Below are 17,571 nucleotides of genomic sequence, written 5' to 3'. Positions count from 1 at the left end.
TTTAGAGAAATACATAACATACCTTCTGCAGACAACTTACACGATTCATCTCTCCTCTGACGCTTCTAAATAAAAACAGTAAAACCAGAAACGTTACAAGCAAGCTGTAAATTTTGCAGTGAAACTTCACAAGTGTTAACTTCTAAGTAAACCAGTTTCAAAATAATGTTTCACAGTGTTTCTAAAAGATTGGATGTTTTAAAATAAATATATATAAGAAAAATAATGATGAACTAAAGTTTAGATAGAACCATCTTTCCAAAACCACATCAAACTAGAGGGACATGCCCCACTGCCAAGACTTCACAACCTTCATTAAATAACCCAAACAAAAATTTTGCCAAAAAGCAATCAGAGTTTCAGAAAGCCATGGCAGAACAGAGGTTAGAGAACTCTCCATTAATGTACGCTGAGGTGTTTTGTATACATAACTGTTCATAAAAGAACTCTTCTTACATGTCAAAAAGCCAGTAACAATTCTTGGCCAATGGAATTTTTGGTTAATCTTGTAGTGAAGTTGTGCATTATGATCCTTCTTTTTTAAGAATCTTGGGTTCATGAGGAGTCACTCATGACATGCATTTTCTTCAGCCCTTAAACTGTCTTTCAACAGCTCTGCTGATTATGACATGCTCATATACTCCACATATTTTTCAAACTACTATTGTATTTTACCATTGTTCTTGCAAAGATACTTACGTCTTACACATTTAGACCAACATATAAGGAGACAAATGGTCTGACAAAGCACAAGCATGCCATACCATATCATAAGCAAGAAATCTACTAACCAGAATAGATTCTTTCCATTTTTCATGTATCACTCTTGCCAAATTCAGATCAATATGAACCACACAATCCTCAACAGTTAGTGATCCTTATGGAAGAAAGAAAATACATTCATTAAAGCATTCTGTAAAAACTCATCTGCACAATTAAAGCACGGTAGACTAGACTCATCAATTTGAATTCCGCAGATTCTGCACAAACTACCATGCCTGAAAAAACTTCAGCAACTGCCAATTTGAAAAAAAGGCATTCCACATAGTATTTGTTATATGGTGTTCAAGAACTCATGAAGCGTAAGAAAAAACAAGTGAACATTAATTTTACCTTGTTGAGCTACAACTATCTGAAAAACTACATCTTTCTTCCTTTTTTCCCATTTTTCTAGAAGAACCGTCTTTTACAAAGCCACTGTTAAATTAATCACACTTTCATTTGTGAAACTCTGATTTCCCCTATTTTATTTCAATCCACGGGCAACTGCTTTTATGTAATGCAACATAGTCTCCAGGGCCCAACAGCAGCCACATCCCTCCCTTTGCTTTCAGAGAAGCAAACTCCAAGTAGCCCGTCTAAGGGAAACAGCAAGAATTAGCATGGTATCATAATGATACATCTTTCCCCTGAAAGATTTTTCTGATATTGCTTCTCACTCTTTCAAAAATAAAAGGGCAAGAAGTACGTATGTATCAAACAAAAAGGCATATTTCAAACACAATAAAACACCTTTCTGCTATCAAAAACTTATGTTTTGAGGCGATGTGTAAGGTAAAGAGACCAGCAGTTAAACCCAACAATAAATCAGGTATCCAGGGTTTCACATCAAGTAACCTTCAAAAGAAAAGAGAAAAATAGGAAAAAAAAAAAAAGGAAAAATAAAAAAGAGAGAAAACAAGCAAGCTACATATTCCTTCTGTTTTCTTCCTTTTTCCATCAGTGTTTAACTTCTGTGATAGATGTTTAAGCTGCTCACAGCTTCCTTCATCAGACTCTCAGCAGAATAGTCTGTTTTCATCTAAGTACAGCTGCATTTTCTCTCTAAACCATTCATCTTCTTCCCCAATTTAACTGATGCCTAAATCTTTATTTTTTCTTTCTTGCTTTTTACTAACCAGTCATAATTTGCATCTTTCTTATCATGTTAATATCCCTTTGGAGACTGAATATAGGCTTATAAGGCCTATTGCTCAAAATACAAATAAGCCAATATATTTTCTTATGCTTTTAAGGTATGCACATATACAAAAAGGTCGAAGATGGCACTACTGCGTTCATACTTTTTGCCATGCTTAGTTCTGTTTCATTTCACAAGGAATTGTGCAAATCCTCTCCCTAAAAATCAAGCATGAAGGGGAAAAAAATACAGGTAAAGGAAGAAAGGTTTTCTTAGCCAAACTGAGGTTTTTTTTCATAAAAATATGCATATAGTTATGCCCATACCTGCATCAATGCCAACAGGCCCAAATATTTCTTTCAACTGGAGCGCCAGTTCAGGAGGTAATGTTAGTTCTAGACAATCTATACTGAAGGCTGCACGTGATGCTGGTGTAGGACTTTGTATCTTGGCTTTAGTTTCATCCCAGCTTAGAGTTTCAATTTCTTCTTTACCACCTATCTCCCTGGAATTCCCTTGGGTTTCTTTATCTGTCTCCAGTTCTTTATCACTCCTAGGAACATCCAGAGGCGCATAATCCATTTCCAGTGCCAAAGCAGTCATTCTGGAATTCTCTGCACTGCTTTCTGAAGGGTTAGTGTCACTTCGGTTATTTAATTCAGATTTTGAATTGGTAGAAGTTGTGTTAGGATCATGAGGCAAAGTCATGGGTATACATAAATCTGCATCAAGCTGTGAAACTGCTGGCTTATTTAGAGCTTCTTCAACAGGACTCTCAGAGTCTATCTTCTGCTCTCTTGAAATGGATGGCTCAATGATACCTGCTGCTGAGCTGCCTGCATCAGTTCTAGGGGCTGCGTCTCCAGAATTTTTCAGTTCTCCCGAATCATGCAATGAGGTAGCTGTCAATGACTCAGACACATCAGCATCTGTCACATCTGCCTTGGCAGCCCTATTTTCTGCAATGCTGAGTGATGAGTTTTTGTCTTCCAAAGGCTCAGAGATATCACCAGCCTCAATTACTTGCGGCATTTGCTCACAGCCTTCGAGATTCTCACGACAGCTTGTACTTGCCTTGAAATCCAGCTCTGCGACAACTGGCTCAGCTTCTCTTACTTTAAAATATTGAGTATCAGCATCTTTGCACAACTTCTCATCAGAGTCTAACAGCAGACCTGTGGCCCAGTCTATGTCTTTGTTACATCTTTCATACAGATCTTTCAGAGCTTCAAATGAAACCGAGTCAAAGAGCTTACACAGCATATTTAGCTTTTCAGACTCATCAATATTGACCAGTTCACTTTCCTCGACAAATGTACTTTTATCATACATAACTCGATAGGGTATTTTTTCCTGAGAACCTGAGGCATTATCTACATCTTTGGGTTTGAAGCCATCTAGACTGCCATGCAATACTTTGGTAGTCTCAGGAAAATGCATTTTGTTTTCTAATCTCCACAGGAGAGCAAAGTCCTGTGATTCAGTCTGTGAACAGCTACTTTTTTGTCTACATGAGCATGTGTCATGTTTCTCTTCTGCTGCATCAAAGGCAGACAAGTGTTCCTCTTCTTTGGGATGCGGCAAATTGTTGTTTGTAAAAGTCAGGGCTAATTTGTGATGTTTCCTCATTCTCTTATTTTGCTGGGGTTTTTTCCCACCTACTGTTTCAGGTTGGTGCATTTGCAAATTCTTTGTATCCAGTTGCTCTGCAGCATCCACAGGTGTCCCACGAAGCACATCTACAGTCTCAAGTGCATTTCTGTTGATGTCACCGTCAGTATTTCCAGCTTCATCAGACTGATTTAGACTTGTCTTTCTCATTCTTCGTGACCTTTGTTGTCTCTGTTCTAATGAGCCTGAGACAGGCCAATGTCCTATCATTTGCAATTCTGGTCTAACTTTATCTGAACTAATAGAGGAACAGCTAGCAGCTAGATTTTCTTCCTCATGTCCTTTTTCAACAGCACAGGTCGCAGGCAGGCCCACTTGCTCTTTACCTAATTCAGGATGCTGCTGACTGGGAGTTTCACCTTCCTTGTCACTCTTCAGAGAAGATTTTTCGACCCTTCTAGCTCTTTTGACTCTCTGACCCATTGTTTGTTCTACAGGCCAGTCACCCAGAAAGTTTAGAAATTCTGGTTTTCTTGACATGCCAAAAGCTGAACTGCTTGGTTCTACTACATTACTACTTTGTGCTGATTTTGGTTCTGTACATATTTCATCAGATTGTTCAACTTCAGTTTGAACTTTGAGAATGTTGTTATCACTGTGTTCCTCAACTTCTCCTGTATGCAAGCACACATTCTCTTCAGTCATGGTCACATCAACCTCATCCATTTCTGTTCCAGTATTTTCTTCCATTTTTTCTCCCTTTTCTTCTTTCTTCTCCAAGGGCAGTTGTTCTACACAGTCTGATAAATAAACATCCAAGTCATCTTGAACAGTGATGTTATCAGGATTGTGTTCCACTGAATTATTTTCCATTTCTTTTTCCTCTTTCTGGAAATGTTCAGGATCATGGTTACTTTCTAACGTTAGAGAACTACTGGGAAAAGTTTTATCATCTTCAGCTAATTCAAGATGTTCCACATCAGAAGCAAAAGGTTTTTCTTCCTGTACATCAGAATGTGCCTCTCTCTTTCTGAAAGACAAATTGGAAAAAAGGAAGATAAACACATTTCAAACCTTCTTTAAGCACCTGTCCACATGCTTAGTTTTGGCTTAGCTATTTAGTATTTTCAAATTACAGACCAGAAATCACCTTTCAGGACACAATCATGCAGCTGGGGAACTCTAATGAGAGGAAAACAAATTTAATACAACTTAGCCCTAATACCAATACTCCTTTTTAAAAAGGAAGGAACTAAGCAAAGTGGAATTTTCCTTGGTAACTATCCCTTTTTTACTTCAGGATGGGGCTAAGAATACTTTTCCCCCATTCCCAGCATTCAGTTATGTAGTGAAGCACTCTGCTGCCAGACATTTCCTCCTTCAGATCAGCAAACCTGATAAATATGCATTTATTTAATGACTCTTGCTCCTCTGATGACTCAAAGCTGAAGATAGCCTAGAAGTTAACTAGGACAGGATGTGACATTTCTTCTCATACCATGTTTCACAATCAACTGTATTCCATTGTCAGTGCCCACTTCATTTCAAATAAATTAAGCATGCAAAAACCAAATTAAATAATAACTACAATAAAATCTGATTTCCTATGTATTATTATAGTACATATACAGCATCATTCAGATTAGCCACTACAAAAGAGTTGTATATACAACCAACATAAATCTAGACAAGTCTAAATTAAATATACTCAAGAACAAGTACATAACTTGTTACTACTGCACAAAGAATCCATCTTCTACCACAAAGACATCTACTAATAACAACACACAGACTCTGAAATAGCAATTTGCTTGTATTTGGGACTACACTCTTCTGAAAAGCATTTTATAGATTTTAAGTGTTTTGTATCTACAACATATATCCAACAGCACATTTCTAAGATAAGGGAAAGCCAATCAAGATTGGTTTACTGAAAAGTAACATGCAGCCATGCTGGGAGGTTTCCAAAAAGCATCACAAAGTTGACTAGACCTCTTGACTGCTCATTTCTAGAAATTCTGAAATTCTTAAAAATTAAGAAAACTATATGGTGTATTTCTTTTTATTATTTAACTGATTTTTTTTTTAACACATTCACTGTTCAACAGCATTATCCAGGTTCCATTGCTATGAAGCCTCTCATTTGAGACTACAAAACTAGTAAATGAATCGAACCTCTGGCGTTCATCCTGACCAGGATCTTCACTCCAGCCAGCAGCTTCTGATTCGTCTGGGACTGAAGAATCCAATATTGAATTAACAGTAAGACAGTATTCATATCGTTCCAACATTTTTTTGATCTTTTCTTTGGATACACCATGAATGTTTCGTCTATGAATTAAAAAAAAAAAAAATAAAAGAAACATTTCAGACTTGTATATTATAATTTAGTAATAATTTAATGATAATAATTTTACAGCAAGACTAATCAAAGAACTCAGGGGTCAGGGTCAAAGCTGTGAAACAGCAGTTCCTTCAGTATCAGTGCCCCAAGGCATTCCAAACAGGGTATCTCAGGCAAATCACTGCTCCACTTCTCCACCGCACCTGGTGGCCCTGCTTTGCAATAGGATGTTTTGCTTAATATACTAAAATCTAGAATTGTACCAATAATGCATCTTTTTCAAATAATAAGTTTCAGAAACACACCACATCAGATCCTGACAGTGATGCAGGATATCAAACTAGTTATGGAAGATTTCTGAATTCAGTCATCCTCCTCCGGTTTTGCTAAATGAAGAACTCTCTGAGCCTTGAGGAAAACCTATTCACCTATTGTTGTGGACACTCTGGCTAGAAATTTTCACTGACTGTTAAACTCTAATTAGCAATGTGCTCTGCAGCAGTCCCACCAAGAACAAGTGAACACTGTCAAGAATGGCAAAACAGAAATGGAAGGGTTATGTTCTGTGTTAGGAAATAAAATAAGCTTCCTTGAACAGTGGGCAGCCTTTTGAATTTGAAAGCTAAGCATGTAAATTCAGATGACAACATATATTAAGAAATCACAGAAAAACTTACATTGAAAGAGACCTCCGGAAGTCACCTAGTCCAACCTCCTATTCAGAGGAGGTTCAGCTACATTAGGTTGCCCAGAGCTTTGTCTTGTTAAGCTTTGAATATCCTCAATGACTGAAAGTCTACAGACTCTCTGGGCAAATTCTTTCAGTGTCTGACGACCCTCAGTTTTGTTTTATTTTGTTGGGGTTTATTGTTTGTTGTTTTGTGTGTATGTGTTTTGATGTTGGTGGTGGTTTAGTTTGCTTGGTTTGGAGGTTTTTTTGTTTGGTTTGTTTGTGGTGGGGTTTTTTGTTTTGTTTTTTTTTTTTCCTTTATGCAATCAAAACTTGCAAAGTTCTGACTTGCTTACATTTGTTTTGTCTTATCCCTGCACAATTCTCAGAAGAGATTGTTTTAGTCTCTATAACCTCTCAAAAGGTAGCTGGAGACAACAATATGATCTTTCCTTAAGCTTCTCTTCTTAAGGCTGAACAAACTACTCTTGTTCAAACCAGTATCGTCTGCAAATCTGCTGCAAGTGCACTCTGTCCCAACATCTAAGTCATAAAAAGGACATTAAATAACAGTGGCCCTAGTATTAATCCTAAAATAAATCCTCTTGAACTCTGAACCACTCATCAACCCCTTTGTACCTGGCATCCAGCCAATTTTCTAGCTACCTTATTACTCACTTACATAAGGCTTACATCTTGCCTATTTTGGCTCTAAGTAATGGCTCTATGACATTATAGATGGCCCTGCTAAAGAAGTAAACAACAACGGTGATGCACAAGGGTTTGTGCCTCTTGGGCCATGAGGTGCTGATTGCCTTAAACTCAGTGACAGCAGAAGCATTTCAAAGAAGGCAACAGACCAGCTGGATGCAAAAACTGCCCCAAACAGACTTCATTTTTGCAACCTCAGGAACTCATAGGAGCAGTCACTGTACCTTAAACATGGAAGAATTGCAATCATTAAAACATTATATAATATCTATTGCTAATAGTATCTTTCATATGTAATTAGAACAAAGTGACAGGAAAAACCCCACATAATACACAGTTAATACTGTAGAAAAAAAATTAAAAGCTACTTATTATCACAAAATCTTGACTGATATCTTCCTACTTCACCAGCCACTGTACTGATACCTTTTAAAAAATAATATTTTATAGACTGAAAGATATACAATCTAATATGACATTTTCTTCTACATTCTTACCTTTCAAGTTCTTTTGGTTTAAACTTCCACCAAGTGTCTGGTTCTCGGAACATGACTTTGTATTTGAACTGCTGAGCCTGAATAAAACAGATACAAAACAGAACAAGCCAAATCACCCACTTCATATTTCTATGAAAAAGCACACAACATGTATTATAGCTTGCTTCTTTAAAGCTGTTTTTTTTGTATTTTTCAAAATCAATTAAACATTTGGAATACTTCTGTTCAGTTTCACTTCTGATTATATAAATGGAGATTGTTAAAAACATGTATATGCATCTTTTACTGTAAAATTAAATGATCGCAGGAAAAAAAATCACTTCTATCATCCCTTTACATGTCCCACCTCCTCTGAGTCAAGACTCAAGAACATCTCTTTCCAGGTACAGTATACACATCTCCACTTCCTCTCAAAGACAGAAAAGCTCACTGCTTATGCACAGAGCTGACCAGATGTGAGACAGCTCCAAAACAACAATCCAGTCACATTCACACAGCTCTTGTCACAGCTGTCCTGCCATATGGGAAACGTGAGAGGGCGGCAAGTGAATGTTCCTCATGCAGTCTAGTCTCATCATGCCAGAAAAGGAGCCCAAAGTCTAATCAGGAGAAACACCACGAGTACTGTGCCATTTCTACCTGTTTCCATTGTCAGAAAAAAATGTTATCACCTTACCAAACCCTGCACTTACTGAAAAAAATTCTGTTGCATATTTATTTCAGTATACAGCAAAATCAAGGACTTAATTTATGAAAGAATTGATAATCTGACAATTGTTAATAAATGCAAAGATAATAAAATAAATTTTTATTAATAAAAATTATATGTGTTAAGTCCCACTGTTCACTACCCCATTACCACACGTAGCATATGTAGCGCATCTGCTCAAAAGCTGTCAGTTCTAAGTACTACACTCTCTGATGTGCTTATATGCCACAGTAGCAGAAATCCCACATGTGGTTTATCATATTTCTTCCAATATATTATTTGTTAATCAGAACCAATTTTATAAAACAATGCAGTTCTGTAAGCATTAATGCTACAACTATCAACCAAAACGATGAATGATCAACAGCAAAATAAGAGCTGGAGTCTATAAGTGCTGATGCCCATTTAGAAGCAATTAAGTGAGAAGGTGAAAAGCTCCAGAAAATTGGAGTATGAGAAACCTATAACAGAGTTCACCAAGTTATTCAAAGTGTTAAACATAACTTTGGAAGTTAAACATAGATTGCATTTCCTTAGTACTAAATAAAAGCTGGTCACTTTTAGTCACTAAATAAAAGCACCACACTACTAACGTAAAACAGTGCAGGTGCATTACTTTCATTACATCACTTCAATAAAAGTTAAGTAGATCTGCATAACTTCAAGCAAGCTAGCAACATTTGATAACTTTAGCCCTCCAACTGGTCAGCTGGTGTCTGCCTCTAGGTCACACTTAGGATGAAACTGAGTTTTCAAGTTTCACAGAGCATCAAACATTACTCTTATTAAGTAGTAATGATTATGTTTTAAAAGTAGCTTAGGATTTTACTGCTCATATAAAATAGAAACAGAATTCATTTTCCTCAACAATACTTATTTTTGCTCCCAAATGCATAGCACTTGGCTTTGTCAGCTGGAATCTAGGCTGGGTCAATACTCAGACATGCACAGAATATGACACTGGGTAATATGATTCCATGTAACACTTATTTTTATTCCAGACTTCCTTGTGGAATAACAGCTAGACTGAGAAAGACAATCTCATTTTAAAACATATGTTGTTGCCATGCTGGCCGATAATCCCTTTTCACATCGATCAAATCGTAATACTAACCAATGTAACATAAGGCTTCATCTCCCATGCTTGTATGTTTGTGTTGTCTATTATTATAGGTGAGATTCTCATTTCAAATGCTTCTTTGGCTGAAAGACATACATGTACAAGAGAATGCAATATAGTTAATTTAATTATGATAGGGTGGACATGTAACGTTTATACTAATTCTCTAAATTCGTAATATTTTTAAAGTAGATAATCCATAATAATTAAGCATTGTGTAAGAATTCTTGCCACATCTTGATCCATTTCAAGGCCGTCATTTATTTCAGAACTTCCCCCTTCACATGTAAAGGTACTGAGACATAGCATTATTCTTTTGAATTAATGCATATATGATAATCAAGGAATGAAAATGAAGATGTAAAATGTACCAAGATGACTAATCAATCAGCAAATTAAACTAAAAAAAAAACTACATGATCACCTTAAAGTGGACTTCTTTGTTGCATACAAAATTCTTGGCTTTATAACAGTCTTAAGATTAGTCCACTCTGTAAACTGGATAAAATACGAAAAATCAAAACAATTATTGTAATTTAAATACACAGTAATGAAATGTTTAGAATCATTAGCTTTAAGATACAGCACCATGTTTTTGTAGCTATGGTACAACATGTCTGAACAATCAAAATTATTGTTGAATCACACATTTCTTATAACCCATTTCTCCACTGGTTAGAAATTTGCTAGTAGAAAAGTGATCATGGTTCAAATTTAGCAAATACAAGCTTAAAAAGAGTTGTTCCATGGTGAATTTAGTGGAAGCCACTGTCAAGAAATATACCAATTATGAAAAAAAAGTTTATTCTGTCTTGCTCTTAGAATTTTGTTTTAGATTTGCCAACAATTTAGCGCTCAAGAGCAAAAAGTAATCAAGAGCAGGAAAACAGCTGCACGTTATTTGCAACAACATCCTCATTACTTATTGCATATGCATGTATGATAGCTCATCTCAGAAGAAATATCTCTAGGAGATGGTACAGACATATAGATTACCACTCCAGAAATGGGACACAAACCAAAATACATACCAAGATGAAATCTGAGGATAAAACAATCTTTTGACAAAGACACAGGCACTTCTAATTGCAAAACACACAATGGACAGATGACTTGAGTTTGTGCTCATATTTTTTCCACACACATATTAACAAATACTTCTATGATGGGATAAATGCTTGTCCTGTGACACAGGCATTACAAGACAGGTAGCTTTTTGCACAGTACACAAGCACTGAACTGTAAACAAGCAAGCTAATCCCTTATTTATTTCTCACCTCGTTTCCTGTTCCACTCATGTGCTTCCCCTAAGCAATGAGGGTCATAATGGTATTGTCCATGTTTAGAAAAGTAATCATCAGTACTAAGAATTATTCCACCTGGGTTATCCTCAAGCAAAGCTCTGTGAAAGATCAAGAAGTAAATACCATTTACCTGTTCTCCTCCCCACCCCAATATCTGCTACCACACATAGATGTATTCAGTTTCTTGCACAAAATCAAGATTATTTGGAATGGAAGTAGTAAATTTAGGCAAGAGAAAAAAAATAACCCTCCAACCAAAGATGATGTATAATAATTCTGCTCCATTTCCAAATGCTGAGAATATCTAGGGGAAAGACATGACAGAGTTTCCCTACAAATCTCATTTCAAAACACCAAGAAAGGTATTTTTCCATCTAATGACATACTTTCATGCTAACAAATACACAGACAGTCTTAATTGCACCAAATATTTCAGGTGCAAACCAAAGGAGTCTAAACTCAATCTAGGCTTTTGGAGACTTATACATGAAATCAATAATTCAACCCAAGAAGGTCCGCATGTACTACTTACACAAAGGAATCCCAACAGTGGAAGGGGAATTTCTGCCTCTAAAGAGCTGGCCTATTTCCATCCATGTTATTGGAGGGAAACACCCAAAACAAACAGGGACTGGAAGAACATGTCAGACCTAACACTACTGCAGTGACCTTCTGCTGACACAAAACTCCTTTGGTCAGTGACAGAAGTCAGAGCTAACGTCTTCCGTTTCACTTTCTACTAGAGGTGCCGGAGCTGTGCGCAACTCAGCTCTCTGCTACTATTACTCATCTTGCTGCACATACCATGTAACCGGCAATTAGGGTATAAGCGTAACTATTTACATGTGTCAGAAAATTGTCTCTGCCTGCACTAAATCCTGCACACAATTAAGCAATTTCTTTTAGAAGCCCACAATATAAATGTTCTACCTTGCCAAATATGATTTTCCTGATCCTGGAACACCTCTGAGAAGAACAAGTACTTGACCTATAAGGTGCATCTTTTTTCTCATCATGTGACAAACAGGTGGCTGCTGTGCTTGCGAGAGGTTCAATTTTGAGTTTCTATCTTGATTTCCCCATACCTTCAGAGAAGGGCTGCTATCCCAGGCATATGAAACCACTGGAGAAGAAAAAGAAAGTCCATTTTCCAAACTCTTATACTCTGAAACAGGTCTCCACTGCCCTAGACTGGCAGCCACAGGAGTTACAAAGCTGTGACTTCCAGTGGATGGATAAAACACGGGAGCCATGAGATTCCAGTGTTGTTGAGGTTGACATGATGGTGTAGAAAAATTTAAGTTGCAAGCCTGCTGAGTTTGCTGAAAATCTGCAGGTTTTGGTGTTTTGAAACTGGGCATTTCAAGACAGCCACATGCCTCTGGAAGAGAAGTGCTCTGGTGGCTGTTAAAGGCAGTCACTACTTCTTCATGCTGTTCCAGGCACCCTGAATTCAGATTTCCAGTGACAGCTAGTCCACATTCCAGAGACCTTTTGGAGGACTCACCAGAAGCAGCAGTCACAGTTTGTTGATCCAAACCAGTATCTTGTGTCTGTTCAGAACTTCCACATGGTATTTCTCCATTCATTTGTTTATAGACTTCTGAAGCTAAATCGTGTTGAACATGTATTTCTGACCAATCAGAATTTTCCAATATCTGTGCAAAAGCATCTGATGCAGTCGGTGAGCACATCTGGATGCTCAGCTGACCCACCAGTGGCTGAGAACAGTGGATTTTTTCTAAAACCTCATTATTTGTCCCTATTTGCTGTGGAAAAAGTAGGACATTGCACCCTGAATCAAATTTTTCCCACTCAGGAAATCCTTTAAAGCCATCATGTTCCACAGAGTGCTCATGTGCTGTTTGGTCATTTGCAGAATTAGACAATTCATCACTCAAGGTGTATCTCTGCAAGGCATTTTCTATCAAGGAATCCAGTTCTTCAGTCAGCTGCACATCAGGTGATAGGATCTTTTCTTTTTCCTCTTCAGAATTACTTTGTTCTGCAGCATTTTCCCCCATTCTTTCGTTTACAACAGATCTTTGCTGATTAACAAGAGCTAGTGATGCTACTGAATCCAAACCCAAGGTTTTTGAAGGTGCGACTCCTTTGGCATGGGTGGACAGCTCTAGCAAATAATCCATAGCGTTCTCTACTGTTGAATAAAGTAAAGAGAACAAAGCATGGTCAAGTGAACAAACACAAGCTGATGCGAATGCAATGTTTTACGTGAAGGAGTATTGATCACACCTAAAGAGACAACCAAAAGACAGTTCACCACTTCATCTTTTAACACACCTTCTGCAACTCCCTTGATCTGTTTTTTACTAGAGGTAAAGGTAGAACTCAATACAGACACATTACAAAATAATAACCTAATAAGCATTAAAATTACTATGGAAACAGTGTCTAAAATTATAGAGTTTAACTAGAAAAGAAAATCAGAACTGGGCATTTAAATGGATACTTATTTCTAACGTATCTCATATAGGTGAAATAGTGTAACATCAACTGAAAAACACTACTGAGGACTAAAGATATAAAAGTATGCAAAAAATGCCCATCGTGGCTAGGCCCAATTGAAAATGACATACCTAATACAGACTGAAAAATCCAGCACCTGCATTAATTCTTTGTAAAGCCACTAAATGGAGTTTAGGTTGCCTGTGATCAACATGAATAAAAAGAAAACCCGGCTTAAGCATCATCCAAGCCCTAAAGCTAAGCTGCTGTAGCAAAAATTCTAAGCCCACTGGAGTGCAACTCTTTCTGCACATGTTAAAATCTTCCTTGTCCTTCCATCTTCTCCACTATATGATAGCAACTCGCTACTCATATGAAAAAATGCTAATTTTTCAATTTGTAAACTATTGTTAAAAGTACAACACAATAATGAACTCAGTGTGATTAATGAATTCTCCAATAATCTTCTAGATAAATCCGTTACTTCGATAAAGGTAAATCTTAAGAGTTCAAACCATGAATCAGTAATGCCATTGATTTCAATTTTAAAAGGAATAACATCATAGCAACAAACGAACAATTTAGGTAAGAAGAGCAATAAAAGCAGTCCTTTCAATAGCTACCTAGCTTTCATACATATTAAAAAACGCTTAACTTGGCCTTCTTCGCAAATAGTCTTAGAAAAATCTCAGCTAATGACATGATCTTAAGAATACAGACTGATTTAAATGCTCCATATATGACTTATTCTCCTGCCAAGTAACTCCTCAGATGATGCTATCCAGCATCTCATCCGTTACTTTTATTGTAAGTGAATGAGCTTGTCAATAGAAGAATTTCAAAACCACAAAAGCATGGGAAGGGCTGGGCACAGACATGAAAACAGTCTGCCAGGAGAGGTGGGTATGTAGTTCGGTAGAACAGAGGGGGAGAAACACAGAGAATTCAACATGATAAACATAATTTATGCTGCAAAAACTAATAGAAAGTATCACAAAATCTCAATTTAGGTATTTAAGGAAAAGTAAATGCTGCCAGGACCACATACTGTGCACTATTGTCTTAAAACAACAAAAAAAAGTGATCTAGAACATAAAATACCCCTCCTGCAGAAACAGTCTATGCACCTAGCAGATATGGCACAGAAACTAATTGGAAAAAACAGATTCTCCTCACAACTCTCCCACCGCCTGCTCTATGTCACAGAAAAAGCCACTTAAACGGTACCTCCATTTATGGAGCACACTGCTACTGCAGATTACACCAGCCTCACAGAAACATTGTCAAACACGAGAATCTTGCATGGGAAGAGCCATAAAATTTCAAAATATTATGACTCACCTATTCATTAAAAGTTAAACTCACAAATACACTTGCAACACCCACATCAACTTTTCTGGAGTCGCCCTAGTTAAGAGCTGTCTGAGTATGGAACAAAACTGCAATGGAAACTGCACATTATTTACCTTTAAAATCACATTCAGACAGAACCATATAAACCACGCCAGGATCTAGGTCCGAAAACATCTCTGACATGCTGTTGAAGAGCTCTTCCTTATTGACACTACGCGCTGCTTGTGACACTGAGCAGCTTGCGTCCCCTTGGGATACAGCAACAGCAGTTCTGTCAGAATTGCCATTCTTCAAAGAAGGACTCCCACCAGTTTTCCTTCTTCGTGGCATTTTGTTTTCTAAAAATCAGCTTGCTTTTTGTTTTAGTTTGTTCACATGAGGCTGACAGCACCAGGCTCAGAAATCACAAAAAACCTCTCGTAACTGGGATACGTATAACAGAAATAGCAGACCTGGAAAAAAGAGAACAGAGAAATTTTAATAAAATACACAGTCGCATCTCCTTGTCTCCTATTTAGATAGCTAAAAGATTAAAAAAATACATAATCATCCAGGAAAGTATTTTCTAGAAGGCTGCCTTATTTTCAAATGGCTGACAGCTAAATAGCACCCTTATTTTCCAACTAACTAGATACTGAATCTGCGTCTGGAAGAGAGAACAAATAAAATGGAGTTTAAAAGAAAAGAAAAACAAAACAAAACAAAAACAACCACAGAAAAGGAAGTAATATAAGGCAGCCAGTTCACAAATATTCCCCTGCTAACACCTACTGATGACCAGTTAACATCATGGCTTGCTTATATTCTGTTAAAATTCAGAAATATTGCTCCTCTTACTAAAGTACTGGAAAACAACAGGATTTTAAAATCTTCCAGAAATCCTTCAAGACTAATCCTACAATCCCCAATTTTTTCAGACAGAACAGCTGAGGTTATTGAATGTTCAAACAACGGTGTACATTGCCCAGAGAGGTTGCGGTGTCTCCAACAATGCAGATTCTCAAAACCAGACCAAACATGGGCTGGAGCAACCTCCTTCAGGTAACTCTGCTTAAGAGGGTGGGTTGAACCAGATTGGGGGACTGGACTAGATGATCTTTTGAGGTCCCTTCCAATCCCTAACATTCTGTGATTCTGTGACCTCCAAAATCGCTTTCCAACCTCAGTCTCCCTGTGGGTTTTTTAATTGTTAGAAATATTTTACAACTTTATAAGCCATAAAGCAAGAAAAGGCTTCTGTCTAACCCCCTCACTTCTGCCATACAGCCTTTTAATAAGTCTAGTTAAAAGATTATGGCATCTATAATAACTGAAATCACTGCACTAATCTTGCATAGAAAAGGAAAGCAATTATTAATTGAACTACAAGCACATAGTATGGTGTGATCTCTCTTTTTTCTTTAAATCAAATAACATCAAAGCTCTGGTGTGTTCTAGTGCTGCTCATAATAAACATTTATAATTTTTACAATTATTCACAAGACTAGGAAACCCTGGTAAGGCTGAGAATCTTAAGTTAATTACAGCAAAGAGTCACTATTTAGTGATAACAGTTACTGAGTAGGTCACAAAATACTTGTTTCTATTTAAAGATTATTTTGGCAGTGACGACCAATTAAACCTGTGCAGATAAATCAAGCAGCACTTCCAAGTTCACTTAGTCCTCCCCTCCCTGGATCACTGGCACGCGAATGACGATGCCAGATTGGTGCCAGATTCGACCAGCACTTCCCCAGTATTCTCTAGCAATCTCTTCCAGCAACCAAGATAAGTATAATTTAGAAGAGGGCGGACTTTCACATTCCAAAGTAATAGAAATTTATGTAAGAAAAACAGACAATTCCAGGATCCCAGGAGCTTCTACCAGATGTATATGGACCTTAGATAGATGAGACAGATGTCTGAAACAATTAAGAGGTCAAGGAAATCTGAAATGCATAACAAAGAAAACACAGAGGAAAACGAATATATGGACTTCCAAAAATAAAGGAGAAATGACGGTGGAAGATACTAGTTAGCCAAACTGAGTCAGGACAATTGCAGCTCTTTTTCTCATTACACTTTTTTTGGCTCACCTCTCTGATTAGCCATCCTTATACCATTCTTTATTGTCACAAAGTATTCAAACAAAACAACTTTTTTTAAAGTTATAGCAAATCATGTTTTTCAAGCCTGTATTTCTAACTGATTCATCCTCCAGCCAGTAAAACAAGTTGAGACCTAGCTTCACACAATGTGTCAGTGCTAAAATATGCGACTGTTCGTCACTAAAACAGGTTCAGCAACAAAGATCCTGCAAGAGAGAAAGGTGTTCATGCACCTTAATGTCACTGAACACCAACAGCCTTTCAGCAGAACGCTCCAAGTGTTGCCAATGCTTTAATCCAAATCTCTTATAATGACCAACCCGAAAGGACATGCTGCTGAAAAGACATTCTCTGTAGCTCAGCCTTCTATCAATCAGTCCCCTAACTTCACTATGGGATAGTCTCTTCCCAATGTATTTCCTGAATTAGACTGTGTATTCCACTATATATTAGGATGCCTTACTCTAATGACCTAACAAAGCCACGCATTTCAGTCTGCATGAATCTCATTCAGCAAATTTACAGTGCATTGCTTCAGGATTATTGAGGCCTAAACTGTTTATCGCAATTAGTCACAGAAGAGAAAATAAGGCAGAAAGTAAAAGACATTGGTCACCTCAGAACTTACACACAGGCCAAAACCTTGGTGACTCCCACTACATCTACGTATGCTACGGCAATGCACAGATCCACATTTTATCCCATCTCTTCATCTAAAGGCTTCGTAAAACTGTAGAAATTGTTAAACCTATCAAAAAGATAGATCAGCATTGCCCGGGATTTCATTTAAATAACGTAT

General features: G+C 37.3%; 1 protein-coding gene across 13 annotated transcripts in view; it reads right to left on the bottom strand.

The window, feature by feature from the left end:
• N4BP2 (NEDD4 binding protein 2) overlaps nt 1–17,571 on the bottom strand; it is a 43,257-nt gene that overhangs the window by 15,753 nt on the left and 9,933 nt on the right. For all 13 annotated transcript variants that reach the window (XM_065836950.2, XM_065836952.2, XM_065836955.2 and 10 more), the window contains 9 exons: nt 14,799–15,137; nt 11,797–13,024; nt 10,840–10,964; nt 9,557–9,645; nt 7,734–7,810; nt 5,687–5,842; nt 2,227–4,541; nt 792–877; nt 23–65 (listed from right to left, as the gene is read on the bottom strand). In XM_065836950.2, coding sequence (XP_065693022.1) covers nt 23–65; nt 792–877; nt 2,227–4,541; nt 5,687–5,842; nt 7,734–7,810; nt 9,557–9,645; nt 10,840–10,964; nt 11,797–13,024; nt 14,799–15,015 — 4,336 coding nt within the window. In that variant the 5' untranslated portion in view covers nt 15,016–15,137. The remainder of the gene's footprint in view (nt 1–22; nt 66–791; nt 878–2,226; nt 4,542–5,686; nt 5,843–7,733; nt 7,811–9,556; nt 9,646–10,839; nt 10,965–11,796; nt 13,025–14,798; nt 15,138–17,571) is intronic.

Source organism: Patagioenas fasciata, chromosome 4 (assembly GCF_037038585.1).
Source record: "Patagioenas fasciata isolate bPatFas1 chromosome 4, bPatFas1.hap1, whole genome shotgun sequence".
NCBI lineage: Eukaryota > Metazoa > Chordata > Aves > Columbiformes > Columbidae > Patagioenas > Patagioenas fasciata.
This window is presented reverse-complemented; position numbering and strand designations above follow the sequence as displayed.